Source organism: Cucurbita pepo, chromosome LG12 (genome assembly GCF_002806865.2).
Source record: "Cucurbita pepo subsp. pepo cultivar mu-cu-16 chromosome LG12, ASM280686v2, whole genome shotgun sequence".
NCBI lineage: Eukaryota > Viridiplantae > Streptophyta > Magnoliopsida > Cucurbitales > Cucurbitaceae > Cucurbita > Cucurbita pepo.
In genome coordinates, this window is record NC_036649.1 from 4,502,006 (window position 1) to 4,521,461 (window position 19,456).

The 19,456-nt window shown below is 36.8% G+C and overlaps 4 protein-coding genes across 4 annotated transcripts; 3 read left to right on the forward strand and 1 right to left on the reverse strand.

The window, feature by feature from the left end:
- The first annotated feature begins 1,469 nt into the window (after window positions 1-1,469).
- Window positions 1,470-4,221, forward strand: LOC111807803 (pentatricopeptide repeat-containing protein At4g01570). Its single transcript, XM_023693673.1, has one exon. It carries the CDS (start codon window positions 1,613-1,615, stop codon window positions 4,010-4,012), a length of 2,400 nt encoding a protein of 799 aa, XP_023549441.1. The 5' UTR covers window positions 1,470-1,612; the 3' UTR covers window positions 4,013-4,221.
- Window positions 4,222-5,399: 1,178 nt separating this feature from the next.
- On the forward strand, window positions 5,400-8,967 carry LOC111806883 (UV-stimulated scaffold protein A homolog). The gene is made up of 2 exons (XM_023692394.1): window positions 5,400-6,043; window positions 7,054-8,967. The coding sequence occupies exons 1-2, from the start codon at window positions 5,845-5,847 to the stop codon at window positions 8,868-8,870; spliced, it is 2,016 nt and encodes a 671-aa protein (XP_023548162.1). The 5' UTR covers window positions 5,400-5,844; the 3' UTR covers window positions 8,871-8,967.
- Window positions 8,968-12,066: 3,099 nt separating this feature from the next.
- LOC111807390 (E3 ubiquitin-protein ligase SINAT3-like) lies at window positions 12,067-14,483 on the forward strand. Its single transcript, XM_023693102.1, has 3 exons — window positions 12,067-12,612; window positions 13,471-13,857; window positions 13,932-14,483. The coding sequence occupies exons 1-3, from the start codon at window positions 12,415-12,417 to the stop codon at window positions 14,259-14,261; spliced, it is 915 nt and encodes a 304-aa protein (XP_023548870.1). The 5' UTR covers window positions 12,067-12,414; the 3' UTR covers window positions 14,262-14,483.
- A 267-nt stretch (window positions 14,484-14,750) lies between these two features.
- LOC111806914 (phosphatidylinositol 4-kinase gamma 4-like) lies at window positions 14,751-17,518 on the reverse strand. The gene is made up of 2 exons (XM_023692437.1): window positions 15,512-17,518; window positions 14,751-15,414 (listed from the first exon to the last, which is right to left on the reverse strand). The coding sequence occupies exons 1-2, from the start codon at window positions 16,910-16,912 to the stop codon at window positions 15,025-15,027; spliced, it is 1,791 nt and encodes a 596-aa protein (XP_023548205.1). The 5' UTR covers window positions 16,913-17,518; the 3' UTR covers window positions 14,751-15,024.
- Window positions 17,519-19,456: the final 1,938 nt, after the last annotated feature.

A 19,456-nucleotide genomic window follows, 5' to 3' on the forward strand; every position in this document is an offset into this window, starting at 1 on the left:
ATAAATCATGAGGCTGACGACGATACGTAACGGGTCAAAGCTAACAATATCTGCTAGCGGTTGGCTTGGGCTATTACAAATGGTATCAAAGTCAAACACTAGATCGTGTGCAAACGAAGACGTTGTGAGTCACATTCACCCTTTTCTTAACAGTGGATTTGGTGATTGTGCGTCACTCACTCTCAATACAAGTGAGTCAAGTCAACTTATGATCATGTCGCCTACGACCGAGTAACGTATGCTCAAACCTCTGGCTCCAATTTAAGAAGAAAGTTAGAAAACGGGATAAAGAGATTTTGAAAGCAAGGTTGAGAGAGATTGAAAGAAATGTTATATGGCATACAAGCAAAAGAAAATACAACTCCTTAAATAACATCTAACTTTTTGAGTAGGGAAAATTTGACAACTAGTCTCATCAACCTATGGTACCTTTTGAGACAATTTAGGTTTGGCAGACCTAAACGTGATTTCGCCGAACGGTCATACAAAATCAGAGAGAGGAGTTGACAACTAGTCACACCCCGTATAGTACATTCTGGGGCATTTCATATCTACCAGGTGTATACATGCTTCTACTAAAACGTCATACACTTAGAAAAATAAAGAAAGAAATTATATGTCATGAAAGCGGAAAGCGGAAAGCGGAAAGCGATAAAGTGATACAAGACAATAGTTTTGACTTGTAATGGGCATGCGGTCATGGGCAACACTCCTTGAACAAATATGACCGAGACACTAGGCCTCAAGGGGGTAGATTGTGAGATTTCATGTATGTTGGAGAGGGAAATGAAACATTCCTTATAGAAACCTCTCCTTAGTAGAGACGTTTTAAAACATGAGGTTGACGGCAATACGAAATGGGCAAAAGTGGACAATATCGGCTAGCGGTGGGCTTGCTGATCGCACATCGATTGGAGAGAGGAATGAAACATTTCTCATTAGGGTATGTAAACTTCTCCTTAATAGATGCATTTTAAAATCATAGGCTAACAACGATAGGTAACGAATCAAAGCGGACAATATCTTCTAGTATTGGGTAACGAATCAAAGCGGACAATATCTTCTAGTATTGGGTAACGAATCAAAGCGGACAATATCTTCTAGTATTGGGTAACGAATCAAAGCGGACAATATCTTCTAGTATTGGGTAACGAATCAAAGCGGACAATATCTTCTAGTATTGGGTAACGAATCAAAGCGGACAATATCTTCTAGTATTGGGTAACGAATCAAAGCGGACAATATCTTCTAGTATTGGGTAACGAATCAAAGCGGACAATATCTTCTAGTATTGGGTAACGAATCAAAGCGGACAATATCTTCTAGTATTGGGCTTGCTCAACATTGCAATAGATGATACTACAAAATATATATGCTAGCGTGAAAGGGGTGCTATGAGTGATTCATAACCCAAACATTGATACTCAAGAATTTACACAATAATAAGTGATTTGTGAAGCCAACAAAATGTTGTACTTGGACAATGAAATTTGGGTCACCGGTTTAAAAATCTCACGCAATAACATCTCTTCCAATTCTTCGTCTTGCCGATTCATTTATCCAATTTTCAAGGATTTCTGAATCTTTCATTAGAAATGCAAATGCAAATGCAATGCGCCATAGAATTGGTGGTTTCGTTGCTATGGAATCAAGGGCAACGCCGACTCTGTCTCGATTGGCCGACCTCCTCCTTGTTGCTTCCATCACCAAAACCCTATCGGAATCAGGTACTCGAACCCTTCAACACCAATCACTTTCAATATCGGAGCCTCTCCTCCTCCAAATTCTCCGTAGCAGATCTGTTCATCCTTCGAATAAGCTCGATTTCTTCAAATGGTGCTCTCTCAGCCCGAATTTCAGCCATTCAGCCTCCACATATTCTCAAATCTTCCGTACCCTCTGTCGCTCCGGATACCTCCATGAGGTTCCCCTTGTACTCTCCTCGATGAAGCGAGACGGTGTTGATGTTGATTCTCACACTTTCAAGGTCCTTCTCGATGCGTTTATCAGGTCTGGTAAATTCGATGCTGCTCTTGAGATTTTAGACCATATGGAAGAGTTAGGAACTAGCTTGGAACTTAACACGTACAACTCTGTTCTCGTCGCTCTCGTCAGGAAAAACCAGGTGGGTTTGGCCTTGTCAATTTTCTTTAAGCTCTTTGATGCTTTTAGTACTGGAGGGCAAGAAGGTAGTGCTGTACCTAGTTTTTCCTTCTTGCCTAATGCACTTGCTTGTAATGAATTGTTGGTTGCTCTTAGGAAATCAGACATGAGGGTTGAGTTCAAAAAGGTTTTTGACAAGCTTAGAACAATTAGAAGCTTTGAGTTTAATGTCTGCGGTTATAATATATGCATTCATGCCTTTGGATGCTGGGGTTATCTGGATACTTCTCTTGCCCTGTTCAAAGAAATGAAGCAAAGGAGCTTAGTTTCGGTGTCTTTTGGTCCAGATTTGTGTACATATAATAGCCTTATTCATGTTCTCTGTTTGGTAGGGAAGGTAAACGATGCACTTATTGTGTGGGAGGAACTTAAAGGGTCAGGTCATGAGCCTGATGCCTTCACATACCGTCTTATAATTCAGGGTTGCTGTAAATCTTACCGAATGGACGATGCTACCGCGATTTTTAATGAAATGGAGTACAATGGATTTGTCCCAGATACCATTGTATATAATTCTCTCCTTGATGGGTTATTTAAGGCTCGGAGAGTTATTGAAGCATGTCAATTTTTTGATAAAATGGTGCAAGAAGGTGTTAGAGCTTCTCCTTGGACATACAATATTCTAATTGATGGATTATTTAGGAATGGAAGAGCTGAAGCTAGCTACTCTTTATTCTGTGATTTGAAGAAAAAGGGTCAATTTGTTGATGGTGTTACTTACAGCATCATTATACTGCAACTGTGTAAAGAGGGACTGCTTGAGGAAGCACTACAATTGGTTGAAGAAATGGAAGCGAGAGGCTTTGTTATCGATCTTGTTACTGTAACATCTTTGTTGATTGCAATGCACAAGCAAGGGCAGTGGGAAGGGTTAGAGAGGCTCATGAAGCACATTAGAGAAGGTGATTTGGTCCCCAATGTGCTGAAATGGAAGGCCAATATGGAAGATTCAGTGAAGTATCAGAAAAATAAAAGGAAAAACTACTCATCTCTGTTTTCTCCAAAGGAGGATCTGAGTGAGATTATAAGTTCAAGAGCTTCTTCCGTTGCTAAAGTTAATGTTGGTGATATTTCCGAAAACACAGAAGAAAAAGATGATGACAATTGGTCATCATCCCCACATGTAGATCTCTTGGCTAATCTTGCTAAGTCTACAGGTGATTCATTGCAACCGTTCTCTCTTAGTCCAGGGCAACGGGTTGAAGCAAAAGGGGACAACTCATTCGATATCGATATGGTCAATACATTTTTGTCTATTTTTCTAGCAAAGGGAAAATTGAGCTTAGCTTGTAAGTTGTTTGAGATCTTCAGCGATATGGGCGTGAACCCAGTGAGGTACACCTACAATTCAATGTTGAGTGCATTTGTGAAGAAGGGATACTTTCATCAGGCATGGGGTATATTTAACGAAATGGGCGAGAAGGTATGTCCAGCTGATATAGCCACGTATAATTTGATAATTCAAGGACTCGGGAAGATGGGTAGAGCAGATCTTGCAAGTTCGGTTCTGGAAAAGCTAATGGAGCAGGGTGGCTATCTCGATATCGTAATGTACAACACGTTGATGAATGCGCTGGGGAAGGCAGGTCGAATGGATGATGTAAATAAGCTTTTTGAGCAAATGAGGAGCAGTGGGATAAACCCAGATGTTGTCAGTTTTAATACACTTATTGAAGTTCACAGCAAAGCAGGTCGGTTTAAGGACGCTTACAAATTTTTGAAGATGATGCTGGATTCGGGCTGTTCCCCGAACCATGTCACGGATACAATTTTGGATTTCCTAGGGAGAGAGATTGAGAAAGCGAGGTATGAAAAAGCTTCAATCATCCGTGACAAGAACAGTTCTTGACTTTCCTGTTAACATTGGAGTTGTTGTTGTTTTCATTTCTATTGCAATTTTCTGTAGTCTTCCTGTAAGAATGGGATCTAATTTGTTTGTGAACAAGTATTTAAAAGTCGGTCTAATTTACTTGATCGAGTAATTTTCCTGTTCTTGTATGTTCGGCCCTCGGAGTACAGGAATAAGAAAAGGGGAACAGAGAGATCAGAACTTGATAATTTANATGTTTTTTTTTTTTTTTTTTTTTTTATCTCTACAAACACAGGCACCTATGCGTTATCTACTAACCCATCTTTGAATTCGAACTCAGCTTTAGTGTCATATAGTTGCACGCTTGCGGTAGTGGAACAGTGATTGTGGGAACACTTGTTCTTTACCTCGCATACAAGTCAGCTATATGAAATTCAGACTTTGTGGATAATATCAACGTATGCTTGAACTTTGAGTCACGTTTGAAATAAATATTTTAGAAAATGTGAGTGAGGAAGTATATTGAAAACAATTGTAAAGAAAGCAATGTTAGAAGCTAAAAGCGAGTATGCAACGACAACAACTTTGATAGCATATAACCCCAGTAGTAAGAATTAATAACTGATCAAATCTTGATAGCATATAACCCCAGTAGTAAGAATTAATAACTGATCAAATCTTCTTATAGTACCATTTTGGATATCTCATCCCCAGTAGTAAGAATTAATAACTGATCAAATCTTCTTATAGTACCATTTTGGATATCTCATCGATCATATATCTTTGTATTGACACAACATGAAATAGTAAAGATCTATCTAAGATGAATTAAAAGGGGGGTTGGAATGCAACACATCTTGAATAAGCAACACGTCTTGAATAAGCAACACGTCTTGGACAAGCATGATCGGTACATTTAACATGTGGCCATAGGCAACACGTCTTGAATAAGCATAACTGTGACACTTACCTGTTATATGATTAAAACTCAATTTGAAGGTTTTAGTATTTGAGATCGAAGGGAAAGCATTTGGAATTAAAATTGATAATTGTTTTCAAGTTTATGAGATTCATAGGTTAGGATACGTGAAACAAACATTGATAGCATCATCATCTAATATTAATATGTTACGATGATGTACTACTGATCTCACTTATTCATTCAAACAAATTTGATCAACCGCTTAATATATACAAACAAACGTGATCAACCGCTTAATATATACGTATTTATAAATTTTTAATTTTATATTTAATAGAATTTCAAAATTTTAATTTTTAAATATGAAATTTGAGACAGAAAATTTACAACTTTAAATTAGTCACTAAATTTGATTTTTCTTATTTTTTAAAAAAGAAAAAGAAAAATAATTATATATTAAAAATGAGCAAGTGGAGATTAAAGAGAGAATAAAGCATAGTAATGGAACGGAAAGGGCGAGACGCTGAACAAATAACCAAAATCAAAACCAAATTGGGAAGCAAATAAAGCTCCCCTTCCCCTTCCCATTCGAATCCCTACCTCCATACCATCTCCATCCATTCCCTTCCACTGCCTCACCCATGGATGAACAATTTCAATTGGAAGAACATCTCTCCACCAAATGGATTATGGAATTGAAGACCAAAGTTGTTCATATTAAGATCGCAGCCTCAGATCTCAAGGCTACATGATTTCTCATCCATTTATCCCTTCTTATCCCATTCAACCACGCCGCCAAATTCTCCAATCTTTTCTTGCCCTTCGATTTGCATCACAGGGTGGCGCTGGCTCTGGCGCCGATGTGCTTCTACTGTACCCGACCCGACTGTGAAGCAATATATATATTTTTCCGCTTTTGGAAAATCAGGACCATGTCTCTGTTTGACCAATGATCATGGACCAAGACCGAGGACACGGAGCTAAGGTTAGGGTTTTGATCGAGAAGGCTACCAACTCCACTGATTCGGAAGTTCATCCTCGCCTCCTCAAGGCCATCAAATCGGTTGTTCGGTCTTCCGACTCTGAGCTCCGAGTCGCCGCCCTAACTCTTATGGACCTTATGAAGCGCGACCATTCTCAGGTTTCTTGTCTAATCTTTTTCTTTCAAATTTCAGTTTCGATTTTATGTTCTTGAGTTCAGTTCGTCGATTCCGACTTGTTTTATGGTATAAGCGTTCATTATTTGTGATTTAACCTGAAGTTTGTATTTCATCGTTTCGGAACTTTCTTTGCCTTGGAGTTGGATTGAAGTTTAGCTTAATTGACCCATTTATCTTATGCAAAGACTGATAAATCTCCTTCAAACAAAAGGGTTTCTTCTCTATTCTCTTAGGAATAGGCTTAGTTGCTGCAGTCGATAGTTCATAACAGTGCTTGGATTGACAGCCTGCATCTTTTCCATGGAATAATGTGCTCTGAGAAAATTGTGAGCACTGTAGGTCTAATTGAGTGAAGAATTAAATTTTGATGTTCTGGCCACCCAACTTGTAAATTGTGATGCATCATTTTGTACTGCCTCTCTGCGGTTCTTCTTTAACTTAACACATGTTGTAAAATTATTTCTTGACCGTGACTGCGAAGCATATGCTTTTATCTAAATATGCTTGTTGTATATACTTTTTCAATGTGGAAAGATGCTTTTGTTTAGTTTGTGGCTTAAATCTCAGTTATAGGTTGGACTTGTTCATCAGGATAAGGTCATAATGAGGAGTTTAGTAATGTTTAAGACATCAGAAATATTAGAGGCTATTAGGCATATTTCCTCACTCTTTAGCATAAAGCGATAACTCTTGCTTTATTGTTTCGCTCTCTTGTTGACTGGGCTGGTAATGGAACTTCGGAATGATAGAAGTGGTAATCACATCTTTAGTTTGTCGTATTTGAGGATATCGTTGTTATTTATCTTGATATGTCTTCTTTTTATAGTAGTATAAGAAAAATTAAAGAACTCAGAATGAACCAAATGTCCTCTTGGATACTGTTGTCTTAATGTTTCATCTTTTTGAGCTGTTGCAAATCTTTGTGAAGAGAATAGGCACAGGGAGTAGCCTGTCGGCAATGATGGANTTTCAGTAACTTGTGGCCGACGCCTATGTGCATTTGTGCCTTCTGATAATTGATGAACTTTTCATGAGATCAAAGCTTTTTAGATCCCTTGTTGTCGAGAACTTGGATCAACTGTTGACATTAAGTGTTGGATTCAGAAGAAATGTACCACTTCCTGCACCAGCAGCTGTTGCATCTATATTACGTTCAAAGGCAATCGAGTTTTTGGAGAAGTGGAACGATTCTTTTGGTATTTACCACAGACAGCTTAGATTAGGTTATGACTACCTAAGGAACATTCTTCGATTCAAGTTTCCAAATATACAGGCAAATGCAGCGCGGCGTCAGCAAGAGAGAATGAAAAGAGAAAGAAGGTCAAAAGAGATACTTATTAGCAAGTTTGAAATGTTGAAAGGGAATTTTTCTTCTATCAAGGAAGAGATTCAATCGACTTTAGACGAGATCAAGGAGTGTTTGGATATTGTTCATTCTAAAGAGGATTCCAAAGCCATGATTCCCTTGGATGATGACATCACAGAAGACTTTCGACCTTCCGAGCTGAGACAGATTCGTCTTGATGCACTGAAAGAAGGGGAAATGGTTCATGAGAATAATGATAATAAAGTGATTTTTGATGCATTAAGGGAGGTTTACAAGCTCATGTCAAAACATCTGGTTTCCATCAAAGAGTGGATTTCTGTTCTTGTTAGGGTTGACTCAACGGACACAAGATTCAGGGATTCAGCCTTAAGGGAGTTCATCGACATACGAAATAGTCTATGTGCAGTGAAGAAGAGATGTGAAGAATCGGGTTGTACTTTTACAGAGAGTGCAAACCATGACGACAAAGATGAAGATTTCTGGGAAGAAGGTCCGGTGGGCGCAACGGAGAATGGAGATTCTGTTGCATATGAAAGGAAAAAAGAAGATGTTGCCATGAATGGAGGTTCCTTTACGTACGAAAGGAAAAATGAAGATCATGTTGTGGCGCCAACATCCAACGTGATTAAAAATGCAGGCACTGAAACCATTAGTGAGGCACATGTTGGCAAGGCGGTGCAAAATGGCGAAGTTGGTAGTAGTGATTCAGCCCCTTCCCTGAGGAATAAGCTCTTAGCTGATGCTCCAGTTATTGAATGGGGCTCTTTCTTAAATACGTGGGACTCGAAGATGGATATTCTGGCTAACCAGCGAGGATTAGAGCTTGAAAGTCACTGGGGTCGAGTAGACTACGATGCAACAATTCCTGCAGAGAAAATTGCAGAACTAAATGTCCGGGCTTCACTGTACAAGGAAGATCAACCCGAAATTCAACCATGTCATGCTCCTTTAAGAAAAGGAGGACTTTGTCAGAGAAGGGATCTAAGAGTGTGCCCATTTCATGGACCTATTGTGCCGCGTGATGATGAAGGACGACCATTCGACACGAGCTCTTCATTGGATGAAACAACTCCTCCCAATCAAGAGATGGGATCCGTTGAAAAGTTAGTGAAACAGGCTGTGAAAAACGTACGTGCCAGAGATAAAGAGGCAGCGGAGAAGCGAGAACGTGACAAACAAGCACTGAAACGTGCCAAACTTGCGAAGATTAGAGAGCACAATGAAGCTGTTTTGCGCGACGCTGCAGTGGCATCGACATCAAGATCTTCTGGTTTGGGCGAGTGTATGGAAACAACTGGTGAAATGAGCGGATCAGCTGGGAAGAAGAAGAAAACACTTGCGTCGATGCTGCGTAAGAAGACATCGACGTTGACAAAAGATCGAATATCGCAGAGGCTTTTAGGCATAAGGTCCAGGGATTCAACTCAGAGGCAGCTTACACTGAGTCAAGGAGCTAACTATGGCGATGCATTCCCAAATCAGTGGTAAATCCCGTCTACATAACTTGTGGGTCTAAAGGGGAATGGCTGTCCATACATGAAACTGTTTATTGGATTAAATTTTGTATATTGCTTTGTTTATTCCATGGGACATCTGAGTGAAGCAAATAAGATAAAAAAAAACAATATGTTTTTTTTTTATTTAAAAAAAATAAAAAACAGTATATTCCTTTGTTTGTATTATTTTTCTAAATTTTATTCTTAAAAAAACAAATAAAATTAGAATATTATAAGAAATAAAATAAAAGCTTATAAATTTCAATTGGTGAATATCATTCCATAAGTAATAATTATTTCAATTTTATAATCAAACTAATGTTAGTATAGAACTTATTGGATTTGTTTGCCTAACTCAGTTTCTAACCACTTCCTTTCAATAATATATTTTGTAAATAATAACTTTTAAGAGTATAGTGAAAAGAAAGAATTTTAGAAAGTTTAAATAAAAGAGGCAAGTAGAATATTCAAAAAGTAGAATATTCAAAAAGCTCGATGACTAAAAAATTCAATCCACCCAACCATACGGTCGAAAAGTCCAAACCCTAGTCTTAGTTGTGAACTTATGAATTTATTTAGGTTGGATTGAGTTGAATTCAATTAAATCAAAATTGTGAACTTATAAACTTATTTAGATTGGATTGAGTTGAATTCAATTAAATCAAAACTTTACAAGTAGGTTTGGTTACTGAATTCCTCTTCAACTAGATTGTGTTGAATTGAACTGCCTCAAATTCATTGTTAATTTTAAAAAATACATTTTATTTACAATACCATTAAATATACTTATATTTATTTAATTATTATTTTTTATTATTATTTATTTTTCACCATTTATAGGTAATTTTTTAAAATATATATTGAAATTTAAATTTAAATCTTAATTAAATATTTAAAAATAAATAAATATATATTTTAAGAAACAGCGTTTTAATTTTATTAAAATAAAAATTTCCACAACAACCACCTAACTCCGGATTGAGCTGAGTTCATTATACAGTAAATATATTTTTCTCTTTTATATTTAAAATATTAAATATAATTTATACTTCAAATTAAATATATTTATTAATCAAATATATGAAATGTTAATTTGGACGCTTTAAATCTTTGTTGGTATGTGTCCCTCTCTCCTTGTGGTTACATTAGTTTCAAATTTTTTTACTTTAGTTTAATTATTTTTATCTTTTACTAACTTAATTCAACTTGGTTGGTTCGCTAAAGTTGAAGAGTTTTCTAATATCTTTCTAACGAAACTAATTTCTTTCCATTTGAAATAAATCTATCCAAAACAGGCCGAAAGCTAAGTTGTTATCATTCTAGAGGTTCAATCAAAGCTCCAATCTTTTAGTGCATTTTGACGTGAGGTTCATTCATAAAAGATGTGTGAGATCCTCCTTAGAACAATACCTTAAATATCATTACTTAAACGTACATAAATCTCATAATTTAGGAGAGAAACCGAAACTAAAACTCGTTGATTATTAATAATTTTGGAAGATTCAAATAGGAATTTGAGTATAGTTGGAAATTATAAAGAATGGACGAAGGAAAGCATTACTTGTGAAGTGAGAAATTATGTAATTAACTTTGGAGTGAAGTAATACTTTGTCCCATTATTTTATTTTCTCTCTATAAAATTCTTCTTCACTAAAACACTCCATTTTTTCCGAATATATTCTTTTCTTCCTACTTCTTTTTCCTTTACATAATTTATTTTCTCTCGTTTTACTCTATTAGGGGTTTAAAGATCTCTATTCGAGTATTGTCGTCTATCAACGCATGATTACCTTATTATAGATTTCCAAGCCTAGCCAAATGAACATGACCATCAATATAGCATTATACACTCCTTGCATATACATCTCGTCCTTAAGACTCGCAATAAAGTGGTCTATCTTCATCTTCTCTAAATTGACCAGCACTAACACAAACCCTACCAATCTATTGGGCACTATGTCTTAGTTTCGACCGTCTCCATGCCCTATTTCAATTCAAGGAAAGCTACCTGTTTCTTGAGCCTAGCTACCGCAGGGTAGTACTTCCTTATATAGGCATCTATACATCACTAACTCTTTCTCAATATTGAGCATCGTGTGAGTGCTCTTCTACTCAAAGCCCACAAACAATAAACAAAGAACACAGCCATCTACCGTTGGGTTCGACAATTATTGGGAATGAATTAGAGACGAATATTTCACCCACCACACCACTCCCACACATTATTGAGAACTTGGATCCCCACCCTCCATCCAAGCCTATGTTTTGCCCACTCCCATTATTGTTGCTTACATCAATTATTTGTACCCTAACAAAACTCACTATACCCTTTCTATACCTCTCTACCATTCTCACCTACTTTTTATTCCCAATTTTATTTCATTTTACCTTTTTCAGTACTAAACATTAATTGATTTCATATGATAATATTATTTCACAATTTAAGTAGCCTAAAAAAAAAAGATAAAATGAGAATAAATAGAAGATGGGAATCTTAATATTATATAATTTTTTGTAAAAAAATTACAAGTCTAACAAAAATAATTAATTCAAAATAAAACAATTTAAAAAATGAAATTTATTCCAACTACAATCATTTGAGAGAGAAACTAATTATTGGTATTATTATTTGGTCAAATATACGATTTATTTGCAAATTCATGATTTTTTTTTTGATATTTTTGAATTGGACCAATAAAATGTTTGACATTTAGAGGCATTTAGGTGGAGTAAGGAATTTTGTTTTCGTTGACTAAATCAAGGTGGGGATAGACAATGTATTTATCTTCTTAATTATTATTATTATTATTAGTCTTTTTCAATGAAAATTAACAATTTAATAAAAATGGTTATGTTTTCGGACTCACGGGGGTTTGTATAACTTAACAATGCCTGTGTTATCCAATCCCGACCACAAATGGTGAGGTGGGTTGGATTTTTTTTCAACAAAATTTGAATAGATTTGCACATTTTTTGTTGGGTCAACCTAACCGACACAAAAATAGAGTTGTAACTTATAAGTTTGTAACTAATGTTAATGATAGGAAGTGAGTCGTAAATGTTGATATTTTAGTTATTTAGTTGTATTATTAGTTTTTGGGCGATTGTTGGGAATGAAATAATAAAAAGTGAGAAGGAGAGGAAGAGGTGAGAAAGAAGGAAGGGAAGTTGGGTTGATTTATAATAACCCCAATCCATATCCACATCGACCCATCAGAAAAATGGGAATGAAAAAGAAAAGGAAAAGCTTCCATTATTAACTAATCTCTCCTTCTAAATCCCACCTTAATTCTTCCTTCTCCCTGTTTCTGTAATCTCAGCCACCCAATTCATCTCTCTGTTCAACCATTTTCAATCCTCTCTTCTTCCTTCACTCTTCCCATTCTCCCATTTTCCCAATTCCCTTCTAAAATTTTCCCCCAATTCGGCCATATTAATGGCGGAAACCTCTTCCCCATCAAAACCCATCAACCCATTTTGATTCTCCTTCGGTTCTTGTTCCGGATTTCATTGTTTTTCTTTGTTGTTGTGCCAAAATGGAGCTGGATGGCATCGAGGGCGTGCCATCCATGGATGTGATGGACGAGGAGGATAAGACCCTTCAACGTCACTGTCAGTTTCCTTCCATTTCCAAGCCTCGGATCAACAATAACGACAATCCCACCACCACAAGTGTTCACGAGCTTCTCGAATGTCCCGTTTGCACCAATTCTATGTATCCCCCAATTCATCAGGTTCCTTCCATGCCCCCCTTTTCCCCCTTTTCTTGCATCACTTGTTTCTGATCTGTTTGATTCATTCTGAAATTTTGGGTTTGTTGGTTTACATTCTTAACATTGATCTTCTGTTCAATGGGGCCATTCCTTTTGTCGATCCATCGGTTCTTGTAATGTTTTCTTTATGTTTTTTCTCTTGTTATTGTTATTCTTTTGCCTTTCGTTTGTCAGTCTGCAATGTGTCAAAATTGTTACCTAAGGCCCTGCGGTTCCATAAACTCATAACCAAAAATGAAAAGCCATTATGTTGTTATCATTTGTTGTTCTTTAGTCAACTCCGTTCACAAACTGAAATCAATTGTGCCCTTTTTGGGGTTTGTTTAATGAGTACAAGGAGGAGGAATACACAAACTCTATCTCATATTATAGGCTAAATATCATCAATTGGGGAAGTGGGAATCCTCACAACTATCCTGGCTGCAGGATCGGCCTTGCATTTGACAGGAATTTACTTCATTTTTATGTTCCTACCCCGTTCATAGGCACTTTGTAATAGCTCAAGCCCACCGCTTTCAGGTATTGCCCTCTTTGGGCTTTTCCTCAAGGTTCTTCAAAACATGCCGGTTAGGGAGAGGTCTTATAAAGGGTATTTCGTTCTCCTAGCCAACCAATGTGGCTAAAATTATGAATACTGAGATCATCTGTTTCTCTATTTCATATGAGATTGAATATTGTGAAGGGTTTTTGTTAGTAGTAATCCAATGGTCAGAGCATCTCTTTTGCTGACAACAGACTGTTTCTTAAGTGAGTTTTAAAGGCTGAAGTAGTTAGGATGTGCATTGGACAATGTATGTTGAATTCAATTTTATTGTGCAGTGCCCCAATGGTCATACCCTCTGTTCTTCATGTAAAACAAGGGTAGACAACCGTTGTCCGACGTGCAGACAAGAGCTCGGCGATATCAGGTGTCTAGCGTTAGAGAAAATAGCCGAATCGCTTAAACTGGCTTGTAAATTCTGCACGTTCGGGTGCCCGGAGATATTGCCTTACTACAGCAAACTCAAACATGAGTCTGCCTGTTACTTTAGACCATATACCTGTCCTTATGCTGGATCAGACTGTCCAGTTGATGGGGATATTCCTTTCCTTGTTTCTCATCTTCGTGACGATCACAAAGTCGACATGCATTCTGGATGCACGTTTAATCATCGTTATGTAAAGGCTAATCCATGCGAAGTCGAAAATGCTACATGGATGCTAACTGTGAGTATCTGTTGTTTTGATTGAGCTCAGTTATTTTACAACTTATCTGATGCTCTTATTTTTGGTTTGCTCAGGTGTTTCACTGTTTTGGGCAGTATTTCTGTCTTCATTTTGAAGCCTTTCAGCTGGGTATGGCACCGGTTTACATGGCGTTTCTCCGATTCATGGGGGACGAAACGGATGCTCGAAACTACAGTTACAGCCTTGAGGTGGGTGGAAATGGGAGGAAGCTGATATGGGAGGGCAACCCTCGAAGCATTCGGGACAACCACAAGAAAGTTCGAGACAGCCACGATGGCCTCATTATACAACGAAACATGGCGCTCTTCTTTTCGGGCGGAGAAAGGAAAGAGCTGAAGCTTCGGATCACAGGACGGATTTGGAAAGAACAAAATAAACAGTAACATTGTTAGAGGTTCAACTCTATGATGTATGTGACTGTTATGCATAACATTTTCTCTTCAACTTTATCCAATCTTGAATCATCAGCTCCTCAGCAGCTCATAATCACTTTTCAAACCAATCTCCAATTCCAACTTCTTTGTAATTCAGATTAGCTTTTACAATGTCAAACTTTGAGGCTTGTTTTGGAAACCCTTTTCACCACAATTTAGTTGCTTATATCATTTGGTTTCTTTTTTCAATAAAACTTTAGCTAAAACGTGTAAGCCTCGACATCATCTAAGCGTTCAAATAGCCAAAATATGCTCTACACTAAGCTGTCCAACCAACCTCCCGGGTGAAACGTGCATTCAAGAAAACGAAGCATGCCCAGAAGTAAACGAAGCCTAAAAGCCATTGGAAGGGGATTTGGCTTTGCAAACATAATTGAACAATATTTATTATCAACCTGGACGGTTGATTATAATATCATCAACACATTCAAGGAAAGATTTAAAAAAATGATAAAATATTTATTAAAATTCCAAAGGTAAACGGCCTTGGAGGGTAAATACAAGCATAAGCAACAGATATACCAAAGAATTGTCATTGACAAAGCCGCCGACGATCCTTGTTAGCGGCTATAACGAAGAACAAAAGAGCAGAACAGAAATAGTCCCGTCGTTCGTACATGATATCAATATGTCATATGTGCATATTACCCACATATTTAATTACACCTATTAGTATTATTATTAATTACTAAATCATCTTAGCTTTTCCCCATCAGGACAATGAAGCAGCAGCAATCTGATCCAGGCCGAGGTCCATTATTTCATATACACTTTCAAGGAACGTTGCTTCACTTGTACCAGGAAGCATACAATCCATCGCTTCTTCCACCCACTCTTCGATCACTGATTTCTTGCTCAACGTTTCTCTGCACATTATGCTACCGATGTCGAATGGTGTGAGCCCTCTCTTCGCCCCTTTCTTCAAAAGCATCGTTGAAATGCACAGTGTACGAGCACATTCAAGAGGCAGCTCCCATCCATGGAACTTGAGAACCGCGATATCTTCCTCTGCGTCGAGTGAATTTATGTACTCTAATGTCTCAGCATCATATGGTTGCTTGGCTTGTGACCAATACAGCCAGTCAAATGTACAATCTTCAAACTGAAACAACAAAGAATGTGGACACAGGATAAGTTTCGTTTCGCATTACTACGACCAATATGACATTATAGTACTGCTAAAAGTAAAGAAAACTTACACTTGTTGGCAAGCAGTATCCATGGTCGATTGGAATAAGCACAGTTTGGCCATCTTCTTTTCTTCCCAATAGAATATTTCCAGCATGTCTATCTGCATTTGCCAATCTGATATCCAAAACAGAGATTTTGTGCACCTCCTTAGTAGGGAAAGCCGCAGCACCAAAATCCTCACAGCTGCCATTATTTTCCATGAACATCTGCAAGGAACCAATTTTAACTGATTTATCGGTCGGATGATTGAACCCGTCGTGTAAACACCTGACCAATACTGTAGGAGGAACACCAGCAAAGCCAATATTGTCACTAAACATCGAACGGTGTCCACTTATTGGATGATCTAAAAGGTAAGCTGCAACTTCTCTAAACGCTCCTTCTCCAACTCTAGTTCCTTTCTTTAACCCTTCACCGTCTAGTGACAATGGAAGCCCCCGTGGATTGTTCAATGCCATTGGTTCTTCATCAATTGGCTTAAAAACAGACACATACTTCTTTCCTGATGAGTCTAACATAAGATAGGCTCCCCCGGTTCCCTCCAAAGACCTAACTGGAAAATGTCCACGGTCTAAACCATCTAAAGTAGAGTTCACCAAATCCCAAATGGGTATTGGCAATTCAATCTTGGGGTTAATGACAATCGGCTCCATAAAACTACCTCCATTAGGATATGGCCTTGGTGCAATCTCTTTATCATATTCATACTCTGTCCTATAACTTCCCTTATCCTCATTGTATTCCTTCTGATTGTTTTCCCTACACAACTCAGATTTACATTGTTCTTTGAAACTTGATGCCACAATAGAGAGCTCAAAGTTTTTATCAATGGGTTTGCCCCGAACTTTGGCCGATTTCCGAACAAACAAATGTATGACTGCATCCTTTCTATTACAAATGTCGTCCACAAGGCTATGATCTTCTAGTGGCCTTCCCTCACACACAACTTCCTGCTCATCAACGTCCACAAACTCCTTTACCTTCTTTGCAATCTTCTCTTTTACATATGCAACATCCCTATCCCGCTCCACATGGAAGGTAAACTCTTTCCCACAATAGGTCTTGACATTAATGACCTGAAGATCTGAGAGCCTAAGCACCAAATGAAACACATTTCCATCAGTAACACCATAATCTCGAACCAACGAATTGTTTCGAGCCAATTCTCGACCTCCACAAACCAACTTCTGTTTCTTAACCACAAATCCTTTGCAGGATTGGATCCTTAACTTGACAGATTCAATAGATTCGGATGCAAAGATGGGCATAGGAATCGTGGAGCCCGAAACAGAAACATATATCCAAATGGATTCATTAGATTCCAAAGCAGATGGAGTAATTAGGCCATTAGGGGAAAGTAAGTGCTCAATGTGAACTGGACAAAGAGCAGCAACACCCGTAGACGACATTTTGAAAAAATGAAGTTAAATCAAACAGCCGAAATCGGGGCTTCAGTACTCAAAGAACAAGCGATGAGATCAAGAAATCACAACAACACAGCCATAGTTCTAGATTCAGCGACCATCTCAAGCAGAGAAAGACGATCAAAGAACTAACGTAACCCCCCAAGAGAAAAAGAATAGTAATAATAATAAGAAACTCAAAAAGAAAAGTCGAAGGCTAGCGATCCATTTCCATCTAAAACGGATCAAGAAATATAAAATTACCGATCAACTATAGAAGGCAACGGAATGTAAACTCCACACGAACCCTGAGAGAGGCTTCGGGGAAGTGTCTCCTTGCTGACAACAACAAATCAGGGGGATCGATCTGAGGAGGAGGAGGAGGAGGAGGAGGAGAAAGAAACCTAGAGGATTAAGAAGGGAAACCAAAAAAGGGGATGGATTCTCACCGAACAGGAAGAATCAAAGAGAAAACGGAGGCGTTGGTGCTTAAATTTCAGGTTGGAAAGAGAGAAAATTGCGATAATTTCTGGTAATGGAGATTTGACGAAGGAAGTGGTGCACAAAAATTAGGGATTGGGTGAAGACTGAGGGGGAAGAACAGGACAGAAGGCCAACCATCAAGAAGACGCGTGTAGACATCCGAGCTTTATACGCAGCACGTCCGAATATTTGACTTTTTGACTTTTCAAATATCATTTTTATTTAACTTTTAATTAAAAAAAATTCCCAATTTTCCTATTGGTCCAATGTGTTGTTCCCTCTCCATTCTTTGGCTGCTCTCTTAATTGTTGTCCAACTCACCATCCTCTCTCCTTCCTTTATTTCCTTTTTTAATTTAATTTCTTTTAAATCTTTTTTCTTTTTTTTAAGAATATTATATTCTCATCGGATACTTTTCAAGAGATGCATCCAATCTAAGTGTAGCCTATGACACATACATACATATTCATTAGAATATGAGACATACATACAGGTTTCATGTTCATCCAATCTAAGTGTAGCCTGCATTTTGTATAGTGGTAGAGAATATGGAGAACCAATTGCAAGAAGGTTGTTTTAACCCATAAAGAGATTTATGTAGTCGACATACTGTATTCTCCCCCTATCGGCGAAGACCTGTTGGTAAAGACATGTAGACTTTTCCGTCTAGATTACCATGGAGAAAGACATTTTGAACATAGAACTGATGAGTGAACCATTTTCAAGCAACAACAAATAGTGAGTAAGCAACGAAGTGCATCCCTTTACTACTAGCCGAGGTTTATATCGTTCAACAGAATCATCAGAGTTGTATTTAATCTTGTACACCCAATAGCTTTATGGCCAGGTGATAGAGGAAGAAGAAACCAAGTATGATTACGTTCCAAAGCTGCAATTTCAGCATTCATAGCCTGCTGCCACAATGGGGTCGCCAACTACCTCAAGTTAGATTGGATGAATGTTCCTAGATTCAGCTTCATGTGATCCAATTTCACATACGATATTTCATCCATTTAGAACATCGAATTTAGTGTTTATCTGTGAGTCAACATCAGTTAATTACCCAAATATATTAATAAAATACGAATGTGGACAAATATTTGTTTAAATTAAAAAAATACAAAAATTAAAAATTAAAATAATAATGAGGTTATTTGAATTAATTTTGAAATCTGGATATATATATAAAAAAAAAAAAAAAAANAGGTTAGATTTAAAGTTTTGAAAATGAAATATTCCCGTTTGTATGTATCCGTTGCGTGAGCGTTGATGTCAGAGCAGACGCAGCATTTCCCATTTGGTTCCACGAAGCTTCCACTTTTCCTGTCTCACACCAAATCCATTATTTTTCAAATAATACTAATTATCAATCCTCCCTCATTTTTAAACCAAATTAATTTTAATTTTATTATAATCAAATTTCAAAAATACCCATAAATTTTAAAAAATAATTTAACACTCGTACACTAAAAAAAGTTTAGAGATGATTTATGAGATATAGATAGATGTTCTCCGTTCATGTATGGATGATAATTTTTTAAATTTTTTTTATTTTTTAAAGGAAGTGAAATAGTTTATTAATTTAAAATAATTGTTATTTTAAAAACAAAATGTCTCAAATTACCTAGTGGTTTTTAGATTCTTGTTAACACCTCATTTTAAGGCATAAGTTCACTTATGTTGAAGGCCCAAGCCCATTATGCTCATTGTTTTTTTTTTTTTGTTGCTCATTTGTATTATGGGCCTTATTTTTGTTTAGTCTTGTATTTTTTTTTCCAAATTTTTTATTAAATTGCTTCATTTTATAAAATTAAATTATTACAATAGTATTAACTAATTAAAATTAAAATTTTTAATAAATATATTTTGAGTAATATAATTTCAATTTCTTAGCTTTTGAGTTACTTAACGATCAATTTTAATAGTCATCTAATTTATTAAATTCTATAAACTTCTTTAATGGAAAATAATTATAGCCAAATATATTTTTAATAAAAAATACAAAAAAAAAAAAAAAAAAAAAAAAAAAAAAAAAAAAAAAAAAAAAAAAAAAAAAAAAAAAAAAAA

Bases quoted from the DNA above. Each gene is read 5' to 3' on its own strand.
- LOC111807803 (XM_023693673.1), top strand. From the start codon at position 1,613: ATGCGCCATAGAATTGGTGGTTTCGTTGCTATGGAATCAAGGGCAACG.
- LOC111806883 (XM_023692394.1), top strand. From the start codon at position 5,845: ATGATCATGGACCAAGACCGAGGACACGGAGCTAAGGTTAGGGTTTTG. The intron at 6,044-7,053 runs GTCTAATCTTTT...ACGCCTATGTGC, and splicing joins CGACCATTCTCAGGTTTCTT to ATTTGTGCCTTCTGATAATT.
- LOC111807390 (XM_023693102.1), top strand. From the start codon at position 12,415: ATGGAGCTGGATGGCATCGAGGGCGTGCCATCCATGGATGTGATGGAC. The intron at 12,613-13,470 runs GTTCCTTCCATG...TTTATTGTGCAG, and splicing joins TGTATCCCCCAATTCATCAG to TGCCCCAATGGTCATACCCT. The intron at 13,858-13,931 runs GTGAGTATCTGT...TGGTTTGCTCAG, and splicing joins ATGCTACATGGATGCTAACT to GTGTTTCACTGTTTTGGGCA.
- LOC111806914 (XM_023692437.1), bottom strand. From the start codon at position 16,912: ATGTCGTCTACGGGTGTTGCTGCTCTTTGTCCAGTTCACATTGAGCAC. The intron at 15,415-15,511 runs GTAAGTTTTCTT...TTGTTGTTTCAG, and splicing joins GATACTGCTTGCCAACAAGT to TTTGAAGATTGTACATTTGA.